At 41.2% G+C, this 27882-nt stretch overlaps 1 protein-coding gene across 3 annotated transcripts in view; it reads right to left on the bottom strand.

Annotated features, from left to right (window-relative positions):
* Positions 1-27882, bottom strand: part of GRIP1 (glutamate receptor interacting protein 1) — a 438413-nt gene that overhangs the window by 59993 nt on the left and 350538 nt on the right. For all 3 annotated transcript variants that reach the window (XM_065888290.1, XM_065888291.1, XM_065888292.1), the window contains 3 exons: positions 18722-18802; positions 6617-6686; positions 4860-5005 (listed from right to left, as the gene is read on the bottom strand). In XM_065888290.1, the coding sequence (XP_065744362.1) occupies positions 4860-5005; positions 6617-6686; positions 18722-18802 (297 nt within the window). The remainder of the gene's footprint in view (positions 1-4859; positions 5006-6616; positions 6687-18721; positions 18803-27882) is intronic.

The following is a 27882-nucleotide window of genomic DNA, read 5'->3' as shown; positions in this document are numbered from 1 at the left end:
ATTAGGTAACAGCCATGGTTCTAGAGGCTTGGACCCAGACAAGCACCCACTGGCTGTACTCGATTTATGTTCCCGTGGTAACGAAAGATGACAGATGTAAAAGCTCCTCTAGAGAGAATGGCCACTGACTATGGGGGTTGGGGGTTTCCCTACAATCCCAGGTGTTCCAAAAGATTTGGCCATAGTAAAATAAAGCTAAAATTAATTTTATTTAATTTTATTTATTTTATTTTATTTTTTTGCGGTACGCGGGCCTCTCACTGCTGTGGCCTCTCCTGTCGCGGAGCACAGGCTCCGGACGCGCAGGCTCAGCGGCCATGGCTCACGGGCCCAGCCGCTCCGCGGCATGTGGGATCTTCCCGGACCGGGGCACGAACCCGTGTCCCCTGCATCGGCAGGCGGACTCTCAACCACTGCGCCACCAGGGAAGCCCTAAAATTAATTTAAAAAGCATCCTAATAATGGCTGTTGATAGTCTGCATTCACTGGGCCTTACTTGGTGCCATTCATTATCGCTGAGTGCTTAAATATCAATATATTGCCTCCTTTGATCCTTAAAACTGCCGCGTTCAGGACGCATTCAATGGACATTGCGGATGAGGGCACTGGTGCCCAGAGAAGTTAATTTTCCGAAGTTTCCCAGCTTGTCAGTTGTGAAGTCAGCCTAGTGTTCTTAGTCATTTTATTTTACTGCTTCCCCCAGCCAGCGCTAGAAACAGAGTTAATGCAGACTCTCTTGAATGCCTCTTCATTACTTCAGTAAGTGACCGCAACCAGTGGTCACAGACCAAATACCCTGGCCTCATTCCCCTGCTTTTTGTCTTTTAATGGCTCCTCATTGGCTTCTGGCGTAAAGTTCAAATTTTTTAACATAGTTAGAAGGACCATAATGATCCGGCTTCAGTGTATCCATCTATTCACCCACTACTGAGTCCTTACACAAACTTTTTGCTTCAGCTATACCTGCTACTAGGATGTGCCGCTCTCTCTGACTTCCTTTCGCTCATACTTTTCCTCTGGTTAATTTTAACAACGCCTCCCAAATACTTTCAAGACCAAGGTTGTTAGAAGCATTTCCTTGAGCTCCCCATTCTCAAATGGGTGCCTTCACGTCCTCTTAACGTTCTGTGCACACACCTAGAACATTCATAATACTGTTGCTTATTTTCTTCCGTTTCTCCTAGAACATGGTGACTGATTTAAGGGCACAGATTGTGTGTCCTTTTTAATCTAAGAACTGGCAGTCCCTAGTACCTTCCAGACACTAAATAAATGCTGATGGCATGACTGAATGAAAAACAAAGACTTTAACAACGTTTGAGAATAGTTCTACCATCTCCTTAAAGTACAAGGCAGAGCAATAAAATTATTGTAGCTGGAAGACAGGCTTACATTTTGAAGCAACATCTGTTAAACTCAACTGCAGTATTACTAGCTTAGGAAACCAAGTTATATCAAGTATGGTTATAAACTTTCTGTAACTGATCAGAGCACCAAGGATGGAGAGGAGCAGACACTTAAGGAAAGAACTGGAAGACTCCTGAAGTCTACTGGTACAGAAAGTCCAATATTAGTATCAGCAATATTTTAGGGAGTGAAGCATATATACTGAGTATTACCATTCTAAAATACAGAGACAAAGGATGGCAACAATTGAAATCACCAGCTTAATTTCAGATTAAGCAAGGTATCAAACTTCCAAAATCAGTGACTGTTGTCATGAATAATGCTTATTTCCCACTCATTTATATCTTGACCAAGGATCAGAACTAATGTGGGGAAAGGGGTTTCAGGATGCAATAATAATAAAAATAGTCCCCAGTTATTGAATACTGATTGTGCCAGGAAATCTCTCTCTGAACAAGCTACAACAGCTCCCCGAGGTGGGTATTATTTTGTGCACATTACTGAAAATGGTACTGAATCTCAGGCAGGTTAAGTAACTTGCCCAAACTGACACAGCTCAAATGTGGTAGAGCTGGATTTAAAAGTGTGTGCTCTGGGCTTCCCTGGTGGCGCAGTGGTTGAGAGTCCGCCTGCCGATGCAGGGGACACGGGTTCGTGCCCCGGTCCGGGGAGATCCCACATGCCGCGGAGCAGCTGGGCCCGTGAGCCATGCCGCTGGGCCTGCGCGTCCGGAGCCTGTGCTCCGCAGCGGGATGAGGCCACAGCAGTGAGAGGCCCGCGTACCGCAAAAAAAAAAAAAAAAAAAAAAAGTGTGTTCTCTTTATGTCTACATAGTTGGCCTTGAACTAGTCTATATCCAGGTTTTACATTTTGAATAGTCCCTCCCCTTGCTTCGCTCTGAATAAAAAAGGATTCAGTTACTCAAATTATACTTATATTCTCATGGGGAAAGAGGATACAGAAACACTCAAATTCTTCCAAATCGATGATCAGATGATAATTTTCAAATAATGGTCTGTTATAAAAATGTGTCTAAGTGGGTGTATATTTTAATATGACAACTTGAGAAAATCTGGTTTGGGTAAATATGTCTCTTGCACCTATATTTACAGTCTTATTTTGGGTAGATGCATGGTTTTCAATGGAAGGATTTAGGATTTTAAAAATTAGACCTCTTAAAATTAGAAAAAAAAACCCTAACAAGCATGATCATTACCATAGTATTAGGCATAAGGATTGTAGGGGGAAGGGTCTAAAGGGGAAAAATGAACCAAAGGAAAGAAGCAACTGAAAGTAAGATCTGGCTCTCCAAGAGCTCAGTTGTTGTTTCTGAAACTCCCCCCAGTGTGTCTGCACAGCCTGGCTTTGGAACTGGGAACATCGCCAACCACAAGCACCATACATATTCATCTCTGGCTTGGCTTCTTCACTCTGCAAGGAAGATAGCTGAGATCTGCTTAGCTTGGCAAATCACGCAAAATGGGTTTCTCCACGGGGCTTTGCCTCTTTACTAGGACAGAACCCAGTCTGACGCTAGAGGCTTTATCCTTCTTTTAAAATAAATCCCCCAAAGAAAATGCATGCTTTTTAGGAGAGAAATGCCAAGTGTTGGTGTGGAAAATCAGTTGCTTGGGAAATAACTAGTAGAAATCTATGCATATTTTTAAACGTTCATTATAAAGTATACTTGGATATAATCATCTTTACCAGCTGTACTGATGGATGTAACTACCAACTTGTTTTGACTTTGAATAGGAATCAAACACAAGGCTTGACATGACCACGAACTCTGGATCTAGAGGATTAGATTCCAGGAGATTCCAGGACATTGACAACTGCTCATTATTGGTTGGGATGAAACTATATTCAGTAGAAACTCTCTTAATCAATCTCCCTTTAACCAATTTACTGGATTAATTGTGACTCTCCATCCTCTTTGTAAAATATACTGACCAATGCCACTGAATGTTCCAGAATAATAGGTTTCCCTCTGCAGTAACCCATGTACCTCTGTTCCTGCTACCAATTGAGTCAAAAGCTTAAAAGTTTAGAGTCAATTATGATTATTCTCAATCCTGTTTATGCCAGTTGTACTTGTTATTGTAACGACGTAATTTAATGAATCTTACATAACCTATGAAATATGAGTATATTGGATCTATGAAAAAATCAAATGCTTTGGAAAGATTCAATAAGGGGGATTATTAGGCAAGAAATCAACAGTTAATTACATAGAGGAAAAACTTGAAAACATTGGGGAAATAAAAATCTAGATGGAGTAAGCATTCAGATTGCTTTAAATTCTTTAAATTCTCACTGCATTAAAGCAAAACAACACACAAAAACCAAACCTGGAAGTCATAAACTGTATATTATGGGTATGACTTAGGCAAACAAGTCAAAAGGCTTGTAACTACAATCAGCAGAAAGTATTGGCTTCACCCATAAGATCGGCACATTTTTAAGTTAAATGTTTATGTTATAGATATATGTCACTTTCTATAAATCCCCACATTAGCTGACTCTTTCAATTCATGAACTTTTTTCAGTTAGCTTGGGTTCTTATCAAAATCAGATAAAAGGGCGTCTGCTGCGGGGCGACTCCGATTGCTGGGTCTTGGCCCACAGCAGCATCACGATGAAGTTTGTTAGAAATGACAGTCTCAGGCCCCACCTAGGGTGAGCGCTCAGGAACTGTGTTTTAACTGAGCTCTTCCGGTGATTCTGAGGCCTTCTCAAGTTTGAGAGGCACCGCTCTCCTGTATTTGCACATTACTGGAAGCACTAACAATGGATACAGCCCTTTTAGAAAGCAACATGGTACAAGACTCATCCGAAATCATAAAAATTCCCTTTTTATTTTGACTCAGTCACCCTACTTTTAGGAATATTTCCTAAGGAAATAATTCAAAAGAAAAAACGTTGAATAAAGATATCCACGCATAAAAAATATCGGTTATTGTGCCACCTATAGTAATAAGACAACAGGGAGCAATCTAAGTAAGAAGAAAAGAATGGTAAATACATTACGGGCAGTAAATTCAAATGATAGCTATTAAGGGTTTGTAAAATGGTAACATGTTTATAAAGCTCAGGAAAAAAGAGAACACGCACTGTGGTTATAATTATGTAACATAATATCAACTAGAAAATGACCAGTTCTATTGTATTAGGGTGGTATCAGGTGATGATTAAGTTTTCATCTTTAAAGTTATTTTAATGTAGCTATAATGTTTATATAATGAAAATATCTTAATTATACCATTTAAAAGCACCATTATTTAAAATTCATACTACACTCTCAACGCCCAATTTAAAGACCCTCTTAACTACAAAAAACACTGCTGCAATGTCACTAGCCAGCTGTTGTATGTAAAACACCAAGATCTAATATCTTTGGTGACAGATGGGCAGTTAGAGAAATCAGTCTTAACTAAGGAGGTTATCAATACCTGAATTATCTTCATCTTTGCGGATTTTCAGCTTCACCAAGTCTTCACACTGCTGAAGGATCTGGACTGCATCTTCCATGGAACAGTTGTCCAGCCTGATGTTATCTATGGCAAGTAATTTATCCCCAAGTTCCAGGGTTCCCGTTCTGATAGTAAAGGCATAGCAAATGCATGATTAATGATGAGCACTTAACCAGGCCATTTAAGAGGCATTTAGCACAAAGCAGCATTATGGTAGTCTTTAGAAGAAATAAGATTCTTCAACTTTTAAGACTGCATTTTATTGACAAATACCCTTTCTCCAGTCTTAATTTTCTTCTGCTTTCTTCAATTAGACCAGGACAACCATATAAGCGTCACTCAGGAATTCTAAGGTTTCCAGGAAGGGGGGTAATGGGCCCAGGTGTACACAGCCCGGGTGTCCTTATGCTTCTGCAGATTGTTGCACCACTTTTGGTCCTTGGCAGTCCAGATACTAGGAGAGGATACAGGGAGTGAGGAGAGTCAAGGTGGGATGGCCTTAGGGGAGGTCTGAGTCCTGGTGTCTCTGCTATTTCCACCTGCACTGGGGAACTCACTATGGCTGCAGTAGGGAGAAAAGGGGAATTGGATGCTATCTGGAAGGTGGCCATTGAGAGTCTAATACTGGTTACGGACTGCTTCAGGTCTTGAAAGTTTTTAAAGGTCCATCATGAAATGAGAAAAACAATGAGAAGGTATATGTGCTTGCAGGTGCTTCTGTATGTATATGCACACGTATCTGTAAGGAAGGTTATGTTTTGGTAAGAACCATCCTTTATGCATTATGTCTGTGACCGAGATTGCTAATTGCTTCCCAGAATCCATTCTCCCTTCCTTCTTCTGGGTCATCCCCTAAAGACACACACCCCAGACTCTTTCTGCACCACCCCACCTCCCTTCTATGGCTGGAAAATCACAATGACTGGAGAAGCTGGAGAGGACGGCAGAGCTGCTTCTCCAGCCCTGCGTTGCCTGTCTACCTCCCAACTGCTGTATGAGAGACAAACTTCTGTCTTGTTGGATCCACTCCGTTTATGTCTCCTTGTCACAGTATCTGAGCCTATACCTATATACCTAAGTTCATACAATGTCCTTCCTACTTTTTGAGTGTTAAAATATTTCTTTAATGAAATGACTGTGATAACAGATGGGATTTTTTAAGTTCTTAACTGGAAAATAAAAAGAAAGTTAACAGTCTTACATCAATATTCCTAATCACTTAAAAATATTTTTGATCTGTGAAATTGAAAGTTTGAGGCTCCCTGATTTTTGTGGTCTATGAACCAAATAGGATACATAAACACTGTTTAAGGCTCAAGGACCTGGCTTGACTAGGGAGGACATCCTGGCATCTAGCAAAACTCTCCCCTAAGCTATTATCTCCATGTGGGGTGACTCTCATCATTGGGGCCACTTTCAGTTTTTTTAGCGGGAAAAATGAAGGATGGAAGATGATCAGTGAAGGAGAGGCTATGTTGGACTCATGAATGACCCTAAAAAACATTTTCATGTGATTGTTGTCTGCACTGGGTGCAGAAATAAACTGACACCGGGGGAGAGCTCTACATAGTCATTGACATTAGGGATGTCAAAAATATAATCGATGAATCGTGGTTGCCTGGAAAATATTGAGAATACCACGACCTATTAGCAAGGTTGTCTTGGGTGTGGAAGAGGTCATTTCTGCTGTGATTAAGAAATACCTTGGGATGAATCAGTAAATCCATCTTTCTTACCTGTGTGCCACACTGCCTTTCTTGATATCTGATATGACCAGGGGGTCTCCCGGTTTTCTACTGGATGGTGCTGTAATAATGAAGATAGAATAGTCACATCTTTATATCCACGATTCACCCACTACTGTACAGGTCTCACTGTATAGCAGCCATTAATGCAAGTACAGTTTGTATGCAAAGCAAAGAGAATCAGCAAATGAATTTTAAAATGCGCATATTACCCCTTCTTGATATAAAAATATGTTTGTGTTAAAGTACTCATAAACTTGAAAACTAAAGCAAAGTTATTTTAAATCTGCAATTGGAGAAAGCAATTGAAAAGCTGCCCATCTGGATTAAATCTATTTCAATCTGTGATTCTCAAGAGAGGGAGGTGAAGAGTGAAGAGTCCAACAGAAAAGTGTATTAAAAGCAATTAGGGGCTCCCCTTAGTGGTACTTACATGTGATCCCTTCTCCTACCCATTCTTTCACTCCTTACCAGTGAGGAGACACCACTCTTCATGGGATCCTGCCATATTACTCAAGTGTACTGGGTGGGAAAGTGGATGAGAATCACTAATGTAAGTTTTTTTTTTTCCCCAGAAGGATATCTTTTGCTAGATAGACTGCAAATATTAAAATTTTGCTCACAAATTCATACCTAGAATGCTCTGAAATGTTCAGAAATCTGACTGATGCTATTTATTTATACTTATATAAATATTCATATTTAAACATGTACATGTAACTTTTATTGAGTTTATAGATAAATCTATTATCCTGCACAGTGGTCAGTTTTGGGCTTTATAAATTTTCTTAGGAATATTTCCCTTTGGTGATAATGGAATAATAATAATGAAAAGCCATTAGGAATGAGTCTACTTAGACTTAATCCTCAAAATGAACTATAGTCCATATTTAAGTACAAAAATATCATCTTGACCTAGAAAGTTTACATTTAATTTAGGAGTTCGATAATTAAAATGAACATACCAACATTTATAAACAACAATTTGCCTCCAATAGGAGATGTTTTACCAACCTGAAGCCTGGGGTGATTTCTTTTTAAGGATCATTAAAAGGCGCCTAATGTAAGATTTTATTATAAACAGTCTGATCACCCCATAATAATCATAGAACCATATCATATCCCATAATCCCATTTGAATCCCAGGAAAATGTTTATGCACAACAACAGATGGTTTAATATCGCAACACATCATTGAAAGAAAAAGCAAACACATATATCAATACCTTACCCACCGAGTTAGTCCACAGTAAATGTTAATGGGACTTCATCCAATCACTATTCTTAGCTTCTAGCAAAGAATACAAAACATTCTGTTCACTACAATTAATTCATAATTTAAACCTCCACTCAGTGATTTGATATAATTCCGCTACAGAAATATAAACATCCAGCGGTTTTACTCATATTACATTTCAGAACAGCAAATCGTTCTGGGCACAGGGCACAAAAACAAAAACTTTGTTATAATCAGCAAATACAACTTTCCTAGCATCTGCCAATAACTTTACATGATATTTTTCCAAGCTTTAGTAACCATCACAGAGCACTCAATGTTTCCCTTGGTTTTTAAAAAAATTCATTTTCCATTGAAACGGACTAAAACAAAACAGTATAGGCAACGAAATACATCAAACCCATCTCTGTCATCCTTCTAACAGAGGAAAATAACACTGTGACCTCTGGACAAACCCACACAGCTTTGCAGAGGGGTGTGAAACTTCTAATGGTCTACAGACATGTATGGTGCCCATTTCATGTTTACTACATTCTTCTCTTTCTCCTTTAATCAAGTCCATACTTGAGGTCTGAAAGGTTCATCAGGGTGGATGCCCACTGGAGTGATGAAGTTGAGCCCAGAAGTTGAGCTCCTGACGCTATCACTACCATGCTTACCAGGCACATTAAATGTGGCCATGCCTTTGGGGCTTCGAGGGCTCAGTCATGGTTTGCACACCCTGGCACCATGTTTTATTTTATTTTTCTTTAAAAAAATTTTTCAATTGAAGTATAGTTGAGTTACAATGTTATGTTAATTTCTGCTGTACAGCAAAGTGACTCAGTTATACATATATATACATTCTTTCTTTATATTCTTTTCCATTATGGATTATCATAGGATATTGAATATAGTTCTCTGTGCTATACAGTAGGAACTTGGGGTTATCCATTCTATATATAACAGTTTACATCTGCTAACCCCAACTTCCCAATCCATCCCTCCCCCACTCCCCTTCCCCTTGACAACCACAAGTCTGTTCTCTATATCTGAGTCGTTTCTGTTTCATAAATAAGTGCATTTGTGTCATACTTTAGATTCCACACATAAGTGATATTATATGTTATTTGTCTTTCTCTTTCTGACTTACTTCATTTAGTATGATAATCTCTAGGTCCATCCACGTTGCTGCAAATGGCATTATTTCATTCTTTTTTATGGCCAAGTAGTATTTCATTGTATATATGTACCACACCTTCTTTTTTTTTTACCACATCTTCTTTATTCATTCATTTGTCGATGGACATTTAGATTGTTTCCATGTCTTGGCTATTGTGAATAGACCTAGCACCATGTTTTTTTTAGCCTATATTATTAATTTATTTATTAACATATTTATTGGAGTATAATTGCTTTACAATAGTGTGTTAGTTTCTGCTGTATAACAAAGTGAATCAGCTATACATATATATATATCCCCATATCTCCTCCCTCTTGCGTTTCCCTCCCACCCTTCCTATCCCACCCCTCTAGGTGGACACAAAGCACCGAGCTAATCTCCCTGTGCTGTGTGGCTGCTTCCCACTAGCTCTCTGTTTTACATTTGGTAGTGTATATACGTCCATGCCACTCTCTCACTTTGTCCCAGCTTACCCTTCCCCCTCCCCGTGTCCTCAAGTCCATTCTCTAGTAGGTCTGCATCTTTATTCCCGTCTTGCCCCTAGGTTCTTCATGACCTTTTTATTTTTTAGATTCCATATATATGTGCTAGCATACAGTATTTGTTTTTCTCTTTCTGACGTACTTCACTCTGTATGACAGGCTCTAGGTCCATCCACCTCACTACAAATAACTCAATTTCGTTCCTTTTTATGGCTGAGTAATATTCCACTGTATACATGTGCCACATCTTTATCCATTCATTTGTCGATGGACACTTAGTTTAGCACCATGTTTTGATTCTTCTCTGAGGAAGGTACAAACCAAGCATGCTTTGCTTGACTTGTAGTGCTTTAAAAAATTAGTTGCCAACATTTAAAAAGTAGTAGATTTCATACAGATGTACAGCTTCTTTTAAAAAATTAGAGAGGCAATATGGTATAGTGATGAAGAGGCAAGATTTGGCAGCCAGAATGCTTGGGTTCCAAATCCTGCCTCTTCCACATATAAGCCGTGTATGCCTGAGCACACAGTGTTCAGACACCTTAGTTTCCTGGTCTGTGGAACGGTGGTAAAGAACAACAGTGCTGATCTCATACAGTTTTTGTTGTAAGGATTGAATTTTTCTATGTAAAGTGACTGGAGCAGCGCGCATACAATACAGCACATAAGTGTTTATTATGATGATTATCCAGCAACAGTGGACTCACTTTCCCACTCTCTCCTTCAGATGGAGCCTTCCGTCTCTCATTTGCCACTGTCCTCATTGGAAGGATCTCACTTCCTGACTTGCCTCACCTCCGAGGGCTTTGTGACTCTTTGAGCGAGAATACATTAGCACTCGCTCAGTGCTTTGAATTTGTTTGGAGTTCTCCATTGAACAATTCTGTGAAATCCATTGAATTGAAGTTCACAGAGTCATCCATCGAACACATACTCATTGAACACCAACTATGAGCTAGGCACGTCTGCTCTGGGCATTGGCCATGAAATCCTGGAGAAAAGCTGGATAAAAAGGGGAGATGGGGGGACTTCCCTGGTGGTCCAGCGGCTAAGACTCCACATTCCCAGTGCAGGGGGCCCGGGTTCGATCCCTGGTCAGGGAACTAGATCCCACATGCCGCAACTAAGAGTTTGCATGCCGCAACTAAAAAAAGAAAAAATCTCGCATGCTGCCTCTTTCTGTTACGAAAGATGAGAATTCAGTTCTCTTCCGCCTCTACATCACCACCATATTCAGACACAGTTCTTGTTCCCCCATTCTTCCAATACAGTTTTGTCATTTTTTGTAAAATCGATATTTAGCATTTACTTTAGTATGACTGCAAACAGTATTAGAAGACAAGCCATGTTGCATGGCATGATTACCTGCCTTTTCTACAGGATATATTTTCTGTTGTCTTGATGTCTTTGATGGCTTAATTTTCTTGTGTTTACCATGAATTCAACTCCTCAGATCTGTAATCTCTCAACATGTTATATCATATCAAGAATTCTATTAGAGGTTTCCAACCCATCTGGAACGTTTGCTTTCTAGGGTTACTACACAGACCTTGGGAATTTCCTTCCCACAGACCCTGGGAACCCAGAGTTTCTTTTCATTCCTGTTAAATTAATTAAAGAAGGAGGCCATTAGACTGAGGTGGCTCTAATGCTGTGGTAGCCCAAGGAAGCCAACCAAAATCTAAGCTTTTACAAGGTTATGAAATCAAAATACTAACGACAACCAGTCACAAACAGCCAACTAGGCTTTAAGTTACAGTGAGTTAAATAATTTCCTTTCTTTGCCTCCGCTCTTCCTATATCTGTCTTTCCCCAGACTCCTGTTGGGGGAGCATTCCTAACTACTTCTGGTTTGGTGCTGCCAGATTTGAATCCATTTTTTTGCTCAAATAAACTCTTAAAATGTTTAATATGCCTCGGTTTACCTTTTAACACTCTCTCTTGCATCCTTGGAGCCCTTGCATCCTGAATCCAATTCTCCCTCTTCCTGGCTTTACTCTCTTTTGGTGGTTGGTACACATTCTCTGACAGCTTCCTGAGGAAGAGTGCATGGGAGGAGAGTATTCTGGATTCTTGCATAGTTGTCTTTTTTTTACTTCCACCTTTGCTACATGGAGAATTCTAGGCTGGAAATTTCTTTTCCGTCAGAATTTTGAAGGTACTCTTCCATTGGTTTCTAGACTCCAGAACTGCTATTCGTTGAGAAGCCTGACGCCACTCTGATTACTCGGTTATTATTTATTATCTGATACACTGTGTGAAAACTGCCCACCCCCACTGGAAGCCTGGAGGATTGTCTTTTTCTCCCAGTTTTCAAATCTCATGATGACATGCCTTGGTGTGGGTCTGTTTTCATCCACAGCTCATGGACCCATACATCTGGAAACTTATATCCATCAATTCTAGGAAATTTATGAAAATATATCCTTGATGCTTTTCTCTCCTCTTTTTGTAACGTCTATTATTTGGATATTGTGTTATTTGGACGCGTATAATTTTCCTATTTAGTCTAGATTCTTCATTTATTTATTTGTCGTTTTGTCCTAATTTCTAGAAATCTTCCTCAACATTTTTTCCAGTATTTCTGTTGAACTCCTTCATTTCTGCCATATTCTTACTTTTCAAGAGCTCTTTGTTCCCCTCTGGAGGCTACTGTGTAATAGTATTCAGGGCCTCCCACCCAGGGATACAAATGATGGTAATGATCATTTTTTTTCTTTTTAAAGTTTTCTTCTTCCTGCATGTGCTGTTTCTGTTTTTTTCTTTGTTTTTGGTGATAGTCTTGCATCTTAGATTCTTTCCTCCAAGTGCCTGTGTTTTTCTTAGCTGTCTGTTCACATCAAAGATGGCTCTGCAAAGTAGCTGTTTGAAAGCTTGGTGCCCCTGAGTGGGGCTCCTGGATTACAGTCGTCACTGTATAGTTCAGGCCAGACTGCTTCTTTGGGTCAGATGGCACTGATTCTTCCTCCAGCTCGGAGGGGATTAAGCCTGGATACCTGGCTTCTTTGAGCTTCTGTGAAAAGACCAGCAGCCTCCTCATTCAGTGTTTCACTGAATCTCTGCTTTCAGAGCTGGACTGGTACACTCAGCTGTGCCCTCCCAATCCAGAGACCCTCCCTTTCACGTTTTCCAGAGGATAAAACTAGGCTCTGCCAGGAAGGGGAGAGGTGCTTGGCGGTTCTGAGTTGGGGAAGGCATCTGAGGGACTCATTCATTCTTAACAGACTTTCAACCAATCCCCCTGTGTTCGTACTCTCCCATCACTCTTTTTTTTTTTTTTTTTTTTTTTTTTTTTTTTTGCGGTGCGCGGGCCTCTCACTGTTCTGGCCTCTCCCGTTGCGGAGCACAGGCTCCGGACGCGCAGGCTCAGCGGCCATGGCTCACGGGCCCAGCCGCTCCGCGGCATGTGGGATCCTCCCGGACCGGAGCACGAACCCGTGTCCCCTGCATCGGTGGGCGGACTCTCAACCACTGCGCCACCAGGGAAGCCCTCTCCCATCACTCTTGCTTCCAGAAGTTCCTGATTCCACCTCTCTGACTCGCTGGGAGTTTAGGATGCAGCTCAGGCTCACTGTCAGCTTTCCGCTCTGCTTCTTTAAATTCATCTTTCTCCATCTTCTTTGCCACTTCCAAATTTGGTTGTTGTTATCTATTTTTCTTTTCCTCTTCTCCTTATGAGTTTCTGCCTCCTGAAAAATCTTATACTGTCATTTTAAAATGGGGGTTTGGGGTAGGAGCAGGGCTAAAGGCGTGTTTTCAAGCTAGCATCTTTTGACTCAACGAAGCTTTAAAATCACTGGTCGTCTGTCACTGTCAGAAACTGGTTCTCACAGTGAATTTGGATTCTTTTCTTCTCAAACAGTTGTTGGAAGAGGTAGAAAATGACAGTCCCTATCTTTTGTTTAAAACACTTTTTCTGTATCTGAAGATGGGTGAAATCTTCTGCAGTGTGAAGCTAATTAAATGTGAATCATTCCAAGAACATTCTATAATGTCTAGCCGTTCATGGAACTTACTCTGCTAGTCAAGGTACTTTGCTCAAAGGGCCTGATAAACTGTCCAAACTACACTGGAGAAGCACACACACACACACACACATTCACTCACTCACACAATCATTCAGTTTTACTTTCATTGTAACCATATAAATATGTGCGTGTATATATATATATATATATATGTATATATATATATATATACACACACACACACGCACATATTTATATATATATACTACCTGGCAAGTAAAACTGGTTATTTGATTTGAAATGGACCAGTGAGTAGAGTTTTTATTGCAAAGTTGGCAAAAAACCATGAACACATTTCTCTTCTAAATACGTTTAAGACTTAAGGCGAAAATGACAGATTTGTTGTTCTTGTTATAAAGAATGCTTTATGATTTTACAAAAAACAAAGCAGGCCTTTGTTCCTGAAGACAATTCAGTCACAACTAAAAAGGAAAGCCAATAAATTAACTGCACTCACAAAATGCTGTCTCTTGCTTTTCTAATATAGGATCTGGGAAGGTTCATCAATCAGATGGTGACAGGGATGACTGTTAACACGAACACAGCCAGTGTTAAATCGGACAGAAAGGGTTTGAATCCCTGCACGGCCTTTTATTAGTTCTGGGTCTTTGGGCAGCTTATCCAGCTGTGTAAAATGGACACAGATGTTATAGGGCCACTTTCAGGATTAAATGAGAAAACACATATAAACTGCTTAGTGCCATGCATGGTACAAAGTAGATAAAAACTCCCTTATAATAAAACCTCCAAAGAAAACTTCGATACCAAAAGATCTTTACTGACAACTACACATTGCAGAGACAACCACAGTTCTCTGACTTGAAAGGCAGGTGAGCTGCATTGGAGGGTATGGGCTCTGGTTTCTGATTGGCTGAGGTGTCAGAGCTTCAGGATGCTGCTTCTTCCCAAACTGCATCCTTCTGCTAGGCTGTTCTACTTTATTTGCTATAATAAATGACTCCATATCATAGCAATAAAATCTATAAAAGTAATGCCTGATGCTAATGTGCTATGAATGTCTCATCAGGAACTTATGAAAATTAGTCTAAAACTGCTCACCACATCCCAAATCAGAGGAACTCATTTCTCAGTCAATTAGGTATGAAGAGTGAGCCTTAAGCTGAGCGTGAAGGCTCTGATGGTACGCTTCCCGAGATGGAGGCCTATTTCTCACTACTCAGAGCTTTCACAAGATGAAGATACAGAAAGAGGACTTTGTATAAAGATAGTGAGATCATTAGAGAGATGCAAATCAAAACTACAATGAGATATCATCTCACACCGGTCAGAATGGCCACCATCAAAAAATCTACAAACAATAAATGCTGGAGGGGGTGTGGAGAAAAGGGAACACTCTTGCACTGCTGGTGGGAATGTGAATTGGTACAGCCACTATGGAGAACAGTATGGAGGTTCCTTAAAAAACTACAAATTGAACTACCATATGACCCAGCAATCCCACTACTGGGCATATACCCTGAGAAAACCATAATTCAGAAAGAGTCATGTGCCACAATGTTCATTGCAGCTCTATTTACAATAGCCCGGAGATGGAAACAACCTAAGTGTCCATCAACAGATGAATGGATAAAGAAGATGTGGCACATATATACAATGGAATATTACTCAGCCATAAAAAGAAATGAAATTGAGTTATTTGTAGTGAGGTGGATGGACCTAGAGTCTGTCATACAGAGTGAAGTAAGTCAGAAAGAGAAAGACAAATACTGTATGCTAACACATATATATGGAATCTAAGAAAAAAAATGTCATGAAGAACCTAGGGGTAAGATGGGAATAAAGAACAGACCTACTAGAGAATGGACTTGAGGATATGGGGAGGGGGAAGGGCAAGCTGTGACAAAGTGAGAGAGTGGCATGGACATATATACGCTACCAAACGTAAAACAGATAGCTAGTGGGAAGCAGCCACATAGCACAGGGAGATCAGCTCGGTGCTTTGTGACCACTTAGAGGGGTGGGACAGGGAGGGTGGGAGGGAGGGAGACGCAAGAGGGAAGAGATATGGGAACATATGTATATGTATAACTGATTCACTTTGTTATAAAGCAGAAACTAACACACCATTGTAAAGCAATTATACTCCAATAAAGATGTACAAAAAAAAAAGAAACATTCATAAACCCCTGTAGTGCCTCAGTTTCCCTAACAGTACTTGTGTGTGTATGAGTGAGAAGAGGGTCCTTTGATAATTATGATTGGCACTAAATTTTGTGGGGTAGAGCCTTGCTTAAAATATTTCATGAGGCTCTATGTGGAAAATAAATATCGATCATTATAATAATTAGCATTCATTACGGTTCATAATGTGTTCTGGGCACCTTACATACACTAACTCATTTAATTTTCTCAACAATGTTACAAAGAAGGTAATGAGCACGCCATTTTATAGACAAGGAAACTCAGTACAGAGCGGTCAAGAGAGTTGGGAAGCGGGGCAGTCTGGGCTCTGAGTCCTTGCTCTTCATCATTTTCCAAGTTCATCCTTCTTCAGTTCATGCAATAGACTTTGCACAAGCATCTATATTCCTCATCGCCCTCAGAGGCTCATTTCCTGGAGGGCACACTGGTTAGAAGAACATTGTTTACAGACTCCTCATTCACTCCTTCCACAAAGACAGGGATTAAACAAGCATCTTGTATGTGCCAGGAACCGTGCTAAACCTCAGGAACTTACTGTTTTGTAACAATGAAAATGGATTCTGTTTTTTTTTCTTTCTTTAGCAAATTCTGCTTTCTCAACCGGCAAAATAGGAGTATTTTCCACGAGGAGACACAGACTCAGGACGGTGATGATTAGTTGTGTAAATGGAGCTGGAGCTCTAGAAGGACCGACAGGCATGTTTGATGAGCTTACGTACCATTTCTCCATCCAGGTATGGCACAAAACTTTTAGCTTCCGTGAAAAGCTTTAGTTTACAGCTGGCTAAAATTCAAGCAGTTTTGTGGGGTTCTGGGATAGTTTCCATGATTGGTATTAAAATCAGTTTTAGTACCTATGTAACATCATCATAAAGCATAATTTTATATGATTCTTTATGTGAATAAAATATTTTGCAGTTGTGTATACACGGCCACACTTGAAACAAACTGAACATATAAATACTGACTTTGAAAAAGGAATCTATCACAGGATTAGTTTTTAAAGGGGTACTCTCCTTTATAGTTAAATTACATTCTTATGTATATTAATCTTTAAGAATAAATCTATTGCAAGTTGCCATATGATCCTGCAATCCCACTCCTGAGCATATATCTGGGCAAAGCTATAATTCACAAAGATACATGCACCCCTAGGTTCATAGCAGCACTATTTACAATAACCAAAGTGTGGAAACAACCTAAATGTCCATTAGTATTGGGCCGTGGCACTCAGAGTGTCTTTACTGAATGGAGGCAGGAGGAAGAAAGAATGGGGTGGAAGCAGGGTCTCTGCGTGCAGCCAGCAAGCAGGCTCCACACTGCGCAACTCCAAGAGGTACCACATTCACGGCCAATTCTGATGGAATAAATGAATGGAATGGAATAGACAGGATAAATGAGAGCAGGGTTAAAGTTACATGGGGGTTGCAGAAGCCACGTAGAGCCCCAAATACTTTTAGAATAGTAAGTGCTGATGAGCTCTCCCTTAATCTCAGCAAGCACAGCTGGTGACAGAACAGTGGCATACCATCTTTGCTTCGTAATGAACAAACCGAAAGGGGAAGCGACCCAGTTAAAGGCGTAAATGACTGCAGTAGCAACTAGAATAGGTCTGGAGTCTCCAAAGTCCCATTTCATCTTTCTACTTACTCTACAGAGGAATGTCAGATCCATCAGTCCTACTTTTCTCCCAGTACTGGGGGTTGGGGGAGATACAGGTTCTCATACATATGGCTTCTTGTTCTTTTTTTTTGCAGTACGTGGGCCTCTCATTGCTGTGGCCTCTCCCGTTGCGGCGCACAGGCTCCAGACGTGCAGGCTCAGCGGCCATGGCTCACGGGCCCAGCCGCTCCGTGGCATGTGGGACCCTCCTGGACCGGGGCACGAACCCGTGTCCCCTGCATCAGCAGGTGGACTCTCAACCACTGAGCCACCAGGGAAGCCCTGGCTTCTTGTTCTTAACATTTATTCCATATTGTAGTACCACTATTTTTGGTGTTACATTAGATATATGTGATTTATTGGTTATTAATAGAACTTCATTTTCGATGTTAAATGTATATTGTCAAAGTTGAATTGAACAGCTCCCATTTCATACACCCACTTGAGAACTCTTTGTTTTTGCCTTAGCCACTGATGTAAACGCTATCCGACAGAGTGTAGTGAGGCACCTTTATGTAGCCTCATCACTCTCTGGAAGGGACCACACCTTGGTCACAGATGTTGCTTCTAGGTCTCCTTTGGTCTTCATGCATTAATCATTTGCTTCATTTTCTTGGAGCATTTATGGATGAACTTAGTTTATGGATATTAAAAGCATAGAGACCTCACTTTCCATTCTATAAATTTCCACTGGGGCTCAAATTTTCAAAGCTGTTTTACCAAAGCAGTTATAAATCTAGAGCCTGAGGAAAAGAGGGAATTAAACACATTTATATGTCCTCCTTTTCTTTTTGGCTTGATTACCCAGGCACCTTGTACCATGGAGGAATTCAGGAAGTTACTAAAGAAAAAGACATTATTTCACTCTTGCAAAATGAATTATAGATGCATAGTGGACAGATGGGAAGATGGTCTCAACAGATTATTGTGAAAACTTAATCTATAGTATGTTAAAATGTAGAGAACCTCTATTCCTTCATATGCCACCTAATTATTCATGTGGGGTGTGTGAGACGTATTTATTGAGTACTTACTCATTATTTGCCAGGGACTATACTAGGTATATAAATATGTTATTTTATTTAATACTCTGAATAACCTACAAAATGAGGATATTTTGCAGATACCCTTATTTCCATTTTATAGGTGAAGAAACCTGAAACTGAAGAGAGTTCCAGTAACTTGCTCCATTCACACAGCTATTCAGTGCTGGAGGGTGACTGGCTCCACATTTTTGTACCATTAGGTAGAAACTTGGCAATGAAACTTAAAACATTTGCCATGCCTGTAAACCATTTGAGAATACACTTTTGTAATGTCTTCCTAAAACTCTGCATTTTAAAAGATATCACTTGTACTTACAACTTATGGTTATTCCAAGTTCCACACTGTGTTTCTTAGGGAGCTTTACATGAAATGTTCCACTACTCGGGATGACAGACTCTGTAATTTCAAAACAAAAAAGAATGTGTTTAGAGAAGACTAGGAAGATTGGAGCACCAATCAATGAAAATGCATCAGGAGTACTTGTATCATCATCATCGTCTGTAGTTAAAGCTGTAGGAACTGACATGAAATCCTGATAAACTAAGCTCCTTGTGAAGAACAGACGTCCTACCCACAGGCAACAGTGCATAATTCACACCAACAGTCGAGTTCCACGTTTTTAAAGTGTGATTCAGACAGCATCTCCATCAAATTTACCTAGGATGCAAGTGAAAAATATAGATTCCCGAATCATCCCAGATCTGTGGGATCCGAATCTCTGAAGACAAGGCCTAGAAATCTGCATTTTAAACATATTCTCCAGGTGATTCTTAGGTATACTAAAGTTGAAGAACCAAAAGTAGTTATATTCTTTTCTCCCCCAACCATATTTTTTGCAGAGTTTATTATTCAGCAGTGCTTTCTTTTTTTCATTCATAGCTGGGGGAGATCGATTTCGGAAAAGATTTCAGTTAGCTGTGACGGTTGTTGATTTGGAGGAGGAGAGGTGTGCCTGAATTTGTAAGGTAAATGTGGAAAAGTACACTTAAAGATGTAGAAGCAGCAGTGATAGTCAAAATATCTCACAACCAGAATGGTCCTGACCACAACCACCCAGACTGAGTGCTGAGCAGAGTTGGAACAAAGGGACCCAAGAGGTCCCACTGCACCAAGGATGACCCTCTAGTCTCTGGATCATGGGGACGTTTCAGGGAGGAGCACGAGGGCAGGGGTCACTGGAACAGAGCGAAGTTGGGCTCAAATGTTGGCCAACCAGTAGAGAAGTAAGCTAATGTAGGAACAGAGAGGGAAGCGGTGTGTACTGCTCGACTCTCAACCTTGGATAAATCTACTGTGATTTTACCAGGGCGTGACCAGTATCTGAGAAAGAAAGAATTGCTACATATTCTTAAATATATTCTTAAAATTCCTCTAACAGTCTGGGAGGCGTTCAATTGGAGACAAGGTTAAAATGGAAATATCCTCTTAAGAGATAACATCTATTCACACTAAGTAGCTAATGACTATAATCCTTTCTTGAAGGTTTTAGAAAGGGGTGGGAAGGGTTGGCAAGAAACAAAGGAAACATTAGCATAAGGGGAGGCTTGTGGGATGTTGGAATGAAACCACTTTTTCTGCTTCATTTTGCGCCAAGCTAGCTCCCAAACCGCCACAAAGAATTAACTACAGCTGCTGTGATGTGGGTAGAACTATTCAGTCCTCAGGCCCCTAGTCCAATTTGTTAATCACATTTTTAACATGTTTTGAGTCTCTGCAAAGCAGAGGTGAAAGGTGGGGTGGCCTCATGGAAGCAGAGTACTTCCTTCCTTCATCTGTCTTAACCTGCTCTTCCTGGCCTTTTCTACTTGCCCATGACGAATTTAGGCAGTAAACCTTTTGTAAGACCAGAACCTGGGCTTCCCTGGTGGTGCAGTGGTTGAGGGTCCGCCTGCCGATGCAGGGGACACGGGTTCGTGTTCCGGTCCGGGAAAATCCCACATGCCGCGGAGAGGCTAGGCCCGTGAGCCAAGGCCGCTGAGCCTGCGCGTCCGGAGCCTGTGCTCCGCAACGGGAAAGGCCACGGCAGTGAGAGGCCCGCGTACCGCAAAAAAAAAAAAAAAAAAAAAAGTAATAATAAGACCAGAACCTGATCTTCCAACTCAGAGTAACTGGCATAGACAAACAGGAGCACACAGTAAAATTTTGATTTTCCTGGGCCCTCCAGGCTTCTAGAAAGTCATCTGTAAAGAAGGTTCCCCAAACTGCCCTGGTAAGTTTCAGCCGGGGCTGCTGGGTAAAGGCAAGTCTGTCCCCTCTGGCTTCTTCCTTCTTCCCAGTTTTTTCCTCATTTCGCTGGGGCGTGAGGGAATCTGTCGCCTTCTCCCACTTCCTCCCTCTCTTCTTAATTCTCCTGTCCTGTCAGTTGTGGCCCCTTGAGTGTCACAGATGTTGTCCTCAACTAAGACTAATCTAAGATGTGCCAGGAAGTAACAACATATATTTATTTGTTTATTTATTCATGAAGAATTTGTATCCTTCCCATTTCCCAATCGGAACTTGAGATAGATAAAATTAGTTATTTCCCCCAGTAGATTTCAAAAAGACTGGCTAATTTTAATATATTGGGGCAGAAAAAGAGAAATGAGGTTAAGTAATAACCACCTCGGTATGCTTTACTTCTTTACTTCAGGTGCTCCAAGTATCACAAATATTTACTTCTAAAAGATCTCTCAAATCCTTCCTTTCATCTCTTCTCTGAATCTTTGTGAAGGCTAATTACTACCTGCTTCCCACCACCAAAAGAGAAAGTTTAGGAATTTGGAATTAGCATGCAGACTGGGGGCAGACAGGGTATTTGGAAGAGGCTAGTTTGGCCCATCCGCACCAATAGCCAGGCTGCAGAGAGAAGGCAGAAAGAAACAAGTGTACTTGAGGACAGTGTGAGGTCTTGGAGAGAGCCAGTGGTTAGCCTTGACAGCCCCTGGGTCTAGCTCTTCCAGGGGCTGCCTATTCCCTGTCCTCAAAGGCTGTGAAACACCAGTGTGCTTCCAGGAAATGCCTCTCCTGTCTAAATTAGCTTGAGTGCATTTCTGTGGCTTGCAACTAAATAGCTTTGCTATTTAGAGAACTCATTTCATGTATGTTTGTTTTAGTGTTATCCGTTTTACGAAAACGTTCTCTGTGAAAGGGGAGGGGAGCATAATGTATGTATATGTGTATCCACGTATGTATATGACATCTTGCCCAAGATGCTATACAAGTGAGTCTTTGATTCATAAGGGCCTGGAAAACACAGATCTAAAATAGTTACTACAGAAACATTTTGCTTTACATTAAAAAAAAATTATTTGTTATTTTTGGCTGTGTTGGGTCTTCTTTGCTGCGTGTGGGCTTTCTCTAGTTGCGGCGAGCCGGGCTACTCTTCGTTGCAGTGCACGGGCTTCTCATTGCAGTGGCTTCTCTTGTTGCGGAGCACAGGCTCTAGGCGCGCAGGCTTCAGTAGTTGTGGCACACAAGCTCAGTAGTTGTGGCTCGCGGGCTCTAGAGCGCAGGCTCAGTAGTTGTGGCGCACGGGCTTAGTTGCTCTGCGGCAGGTGGGATCTTCCCTGACCAGGGCTCGAACCCGTGTCCCCTGCATTGGTAGGCGGATTCTTAACCACTGTGCCACCAGGGAAGCCCTTGCTTTACATTTTTAATGTAGGGAATCTTGACCAAGATTAACATTGTTAATGACACTGAAGGAGACATTATCACTTCCTGGAAAACAGTAATAGATCACTTTTGACTACATAAGATTTGAAATATTTATAATGATGAATAAATATCAACATATGAATCTCTTTGATCAAGCTGTGGCTTCATTTTAATCTTAAATGTCAACATGATTTATTTTCTATTTGGTAATTTTTCCCCCCATACAATTACTTGGTTGTTAAAGCCAAGGCACGTTTAATTTGGGGTTTCTTAAGGAAATGATAATAAAGAGGAAAAAGATCCAATATTTGGAGAAACAACAGGTTTAGAGTAAGTAAACAGAACATTTATTTTCTTACACTCCCATGTGATTATTTTGTGCTTCCCTGGTTTTGCTTTATCTTTGTTAATACTGTAATTAAAAACACATTTGGGTAAACAAAGTCCTCTTTCTTTCCAACTGGTCTGCTTTTTCTGCCCAAAGCATTCATTGTTGGCACAGTAAGATAACCACCACATCACAATTCATCAACCTGGACACCCTTGTGAGATTTGAAAAAATTAAGGAATTATAATGGGGGCAAATGTAAATGTTTAACTCCCACTCACACAGAGGAAAACACGGGGGATTCTAGTAATGATGGCAAACAACATTTGATAGGATTTTTCACGGAGGCTTCTTGCCAGGACAAAGCTGTATTTTTTCCAACAAAGTAACTTCAGCATTAAAGTAGAAACTTTAAGCATTCATGATATTGTACACTGGTATTTAAAAGACAGTATTGAAAAAGGCAGAATGTAAACTGTGCATATGTTATGATTATAGCTTTACAAAATTATATGTATGGTAAAGGACTTTGGTAAAGAAATATATAAAAAATAAACTTTTGTTTATTAGAATGATGGGGTTATAAGTAACTTCAGCATAAGAAAAATCCCTTTAACATTACTACAATTTGTTTGGACAGTGGTACCCATGTAAAAAGAGATAGATTTAGGCAAAAGTGTACTCACCGTCAAGCTTTTTAACCACTGTCTGTGTCACTTAGAATGTTTATAAAATAGAGATAGGTAATCTCTAAGATCCAATAGTTTGAGAATTAGTGTCTGGGTATTATATATTTCTGAGGAAGAATTGGAAATGAATGGTGGTTCATATCCAGACAATTAGGAGTGATACACATAAAATAAAAATGCATGTATAGCACAAGTAAATACTTAGTAGACACTGCTATGGAGAAGGTCAATCGTGCTGGCTATTCCACTACTGGGATGTAGAGAGTAGATGCTCCCCGAGATCCTACAGTGCATAGGAGAGACACCTCCCCTCAACAAACAATGTCAGTAGGGCAGAAGCTCAGAAATCCTGCTGTTTCATGCTGGGAACCCTAATATCGTCTTGAAGAGGGAGTGTAATATGATATGGAAAAGACAGGTGCAAGTCAACAGACCCGGGATCTACCGTTCACTTTGCTGTATGACCTTGAGTTTCCCCACCTGAACCTCAGTTTTCCCATTCATAAATAAATGAAGGTATTGGATTATAACAGTCCTCCCGCCATGAATGTTCTACAATTATAATAAGTACGTTCTGGGGCCACAGGACAGCCTTATTTGAAAGGTATACTCTCAGTGCCATCTGACTGATCCTTACGAGGTCTTTTACTGGCTTCTGCTTGGCCACAGCTGACGGGAAGGGGAAGATGCTACACCTAAGCTGGGCCACTTAGGTGCTTTTTCTTGGGAATTAGAAGTTAAAAATGGCTAGTCCTGGCTGGGCATGTTAGCAAGGATGGGGCGATCATGTACAGTCAGAAGTCACAGAAAACTTGTACAGGGACAAAGGGAGCAGATGTGAAGAAACAAGCAGTACCAAGAGACGAGGAACCTCAGAGAAGCAATGGGTATGAAATCAATTCTTGGTGCAGACTGAACTTCCTGATCCTAGTCTCTCAGGAGTGCCAATTGTACCTCATTCATTCATTCATTCACCAAGTATTGGCTGAGAGCCTCCTGTATTCCAAGCACTATTCTGGGTGCTGGGGTACATTCTTGAACAAAAGGCACAAAGTCCCTGACATCATAGATTTTCCTACTGGAGAAGACAAGACAATGAACAAATAAATATACCCCATAACATCATGGCATAAGAAGGGACAAGAAGAGCTATAAATCTGGGCAAGGGGACAGACAGTGATAGATGTCATGGAAGGCTTCTTTGAGCAATCTGAGCAAAGATCTGAATGAAGTGAGCAAACCACCCAGACATGTTGGGGAAGAGCTGCCCAGGCAGAGGGAACAGCAACTGCAGAGAGACTTTGATGGGATTGTACACGGCAGGAGCAGCTAGTTCATACTCCCTCCTCATTCTAAGTCCCGCCCTCCTCATTCCAAGTCCCGCCCTCCTCATTCCAAGTCCCGCCCTCCTCCTGAGAGACTTCACCACGTAGATGCTCCGCCCATCACTCTGCATCCCCCACTTCCAGACCTCTGGTTGAATGATACTTGCCTCCACTCCGCTTCACTTCGGCAGCTCACTACCCTGAGCCTTACTTGACCTCTGAAATCTTAAACTCTAACATGCCACTTTGACCTCAGTCTCCTGGCTGTTAGCCTTCTCATTCCCTTCCTCTCACTGCCCCCATTTTCCTTCCTGAAGACTCCTAATTCCTTAAGTGCTCCCTTTCCTTTTGGTCTCTCATGCTGATCCTTTATTGATTTCCGTCCCTCTCTAAGCTAGATTCTTTCAAGCACAGGCAGTATGCGTAGTGCTTGGAGTGTGGCCTTTGGAGCTGCACTGTCTGTGTTAAAATCCCAGACCTACCATTAATGGGAATCTCCGTTTTCTGGGGACATAATAATAGTAACTTTCTCCATTGCTGTTTTAAGGACTAAATGAGCTAATGTACAGGCAGGGCTTAGAAAAGTAACATGCCATAGAGTAAGCATTTGATAAATATCATGATAATTTTGATGCTATTATCATAATCATTCCTCTGCTCTTCCTGCGACGATTTGAACCTCTATGACTTACGTGCTCCTTCTTTGAAACTTCTCTGGAAATCTCAGTCTCTGGATCAATCTAATCATCTACTGTCTTTGCTTTTATTCTTCGGCAGTTGAGGTCTCCTGACAAAAAACTACTTGACCATGCAGTTTGATGTTGCTATAGACTTAGAGCTTCTGGACTCTGCTTGGTCTACCACCCAGCTTGAAAATCCCTTTACGTGAGTCTGGTTGGTTATCTCATTCATGTCCCCATTAGCTATTCTAAACCTTCACCATTCTTTTCAACTCCCCAAGGTGCTCACCCTTTCACCTTTGCTTGACAGTTCTTACATGATCTTCCTAAACACAGCTAAAAATGTAATTACATTCTCACATCTTTCTCTTCAGACTCCTAGGGAGAGGTCTGCTAGTTTCTGTCTTAGACGAGTTATCTACCTATTTCTAGATAACTTCCCTTCTCATCCCTTTGGAAACCCGTATCTACCAATTATCTCTTTTCTCTTTCATTTATTTTGGGCCCCAAACATGCTCAAATCTCTCCAGTCTTAACCAAACAAAATAACACCTCTCTGAATGTGGAATCCCCTTCTATCTGTTGTCCCATCTCCTTTCATCTACAGCTAAATATCTTGACACTGCCAAATGTCCTCTGGGGCAAAACTGACCTTGGTTGAGAACCACTGATTAGAAGATAGGGTGGTATAGGACTTCCCTGGTGGGGCGCAGTGGTTAAGAATCCGCCTGCCAGTGCAGGGGACATGGGTTGGAGCCCTGATCCGGGAAGATCCCACATGCCTCGGAGCAACTAAGCCCATGAGCCACAACTACTGAGCCCTCCCGCCTAGAGCCTGTGATCCGTAACAAGAGAAGCCACTGCGATGAGAAGCCCGCGCACAGCAACGAAGAGCAGCCCCCGCTCGTCGCAACTAGAGAAAGCCTGTGCGCAGCAACAAAGACCCAACGCAGCCAAAAATAAATAAATAAAATAAATAAATTAAATAAAAGAAGATAGGACAGTATAAGACAGAGCACCAAGTATGTAACTAAATGTTGCAGAAGTTCTCAAAAGGGGCGCCCATGGTGGCCTCCAGTCCTTTTCATCTACTCCCTGCATTTTTCCTGCCAAACTGTCTTCCAAGACCCCTTGGCAGACAGACAACAAGCATAGATTGTCTGTACTTCTCCACACTTTCTTCCCTCACCCCTCAGCTCCCTGCAATCCGACTTCTGTCCCTCAGTTGCTTGAAACTTCTCTATGATGTCTTTCTTCCTAATTGCTGAATCCAGTGGACATTTCCTTTCCTGCCTTCCTTACTTGAATTCTCCACAGCACTTTTATGCTATTGATGGCGACTTTTGCCTTGAAACTCTTGCTTTGGCTTCCAAAGAGTTTTGGTTCTCCTCCCACTTCTCCTATAGCATCTTCATCGTCTCCTTTACTAGCGTCCTTTCCCTTTAAATCTTAGTATTCCTCAGGCAAAGTCCCCTCCTCAGTCCCCTTCTTAACTCTACTCTTTCCCTAGTGGTGTCCTTTATTCCATGACTTTAACCATCACCGCCATGTTGGTCACTCCTCAGTCCTGCTCTCCAGCAGAGACCCCAATCCCAGGCTCCAGGAGGTAGCCTGCAGTCTCCCGGGCACTTCCTTCTGCATTCCAGTGGCAACACACTTTCAGCAAGTCTATTCTTATCTTTCAGCAGTTCTTTCTTGTGTCTAATTGGATACAAAGTCCTTGAAGATGTCGATCCTTTCTATTCTTTCTTTCAATGATCTGAACATAGTGCAGCACCTAGCACTTAGTAACTGGTACTTGGGAAGAGTCTCTTGAGTAAGGAATGGATGTACTTGTCCTTTTTTCCCTAGTATTGACAGTGGATTTGCCTACTCATGTTTAAAACAGAACTCTTTTTCTTATCCCCAAATTTCTACGCTTCAGGTCTTCTTCTCAGTTAAAGACACGGCTATCTGCTCAAGCACTCACCTTCATAACTCAGGATCATTAGGATCTCCCCTTTCTCTCATCTTCCATATCCGACCCATAAGCAAGTTATGTTAGTTAGCTCTGCTTCAAGCCGCATCCTAAACTTCGCTCTCTGTCACCATCTCTAGCACTACCGCCTTGTCCAAGCCACCAATCTTCTGCTACGATCTTCTGTTCTTCTCTAAGTTTGCTACTGTCCCCCCCTACACTTCACAGGGATCTCTCCAAAACATCCATCAGGTTATCTCACTCCCCTCCGTAACAGGCTCCATGACTTCGTTACCCTTGTAAAATTGTACCAAGGCACTGCACTGGCCTGTTCCAACCTCTCCCACCCCACCTCCAGATCCAAACCTGACTCCTATCCCCAGCTCCCTTATATGCTCCAGCAAGAGCCCTTTTTGCTGTTCCTCAAATCCACCAAGCTTATTACACTGGCTGCTCCCTCTGCCTGGAATGCTCTCCTCCCAGATTCTGACATGGCTGGCTCCTTCTCAACCTTTAAATCTCTGCTGAAATGTCTCTTCCTTAGAGAGTTATCCTATGGAAAAAAAAAAAAAAACCCTACAGTCATTCTCTAACCCCCATTCGGTTTTATTTTCCTCAGAGCACTATTACTGCCTAAATTTATATTTACTAATTTTTAAATTAACTTTCTGTACTGCTATAATATAAGCGTCATGAAGACAGGGATTTTTTTTTTCCCTTCTCCTGTCCACTGTTGCACCTCCACTGTATAGAATAGTAACTGGCCCACAGTAAACATTCAGCAAATATTTGTTGGGATAATGTGACCCCTAGGTCCAAAGGCATATCTTTATTGATTGGTAAAGGTTATTGGGTCTGTGAGAT

Source organism: Phocoena phocoena, chromosome 11 (genome assembly GCF_963924675.1).
Source record: "Phocoena phocoena chromosome 11, mPhoPho1.1, whole genome shotgun sequence".
Lineage (NCBI taxonomy): Eukaryota > Metazoa > Chordata > Mammalia > Artiodactyla > Phocoenidae > Phocoena > Phocoena phocoena.
Note: the sequence above shows the minus strand (reverse complement) of the source record. Positions and strands in the feature narration are given on the sequence as shown.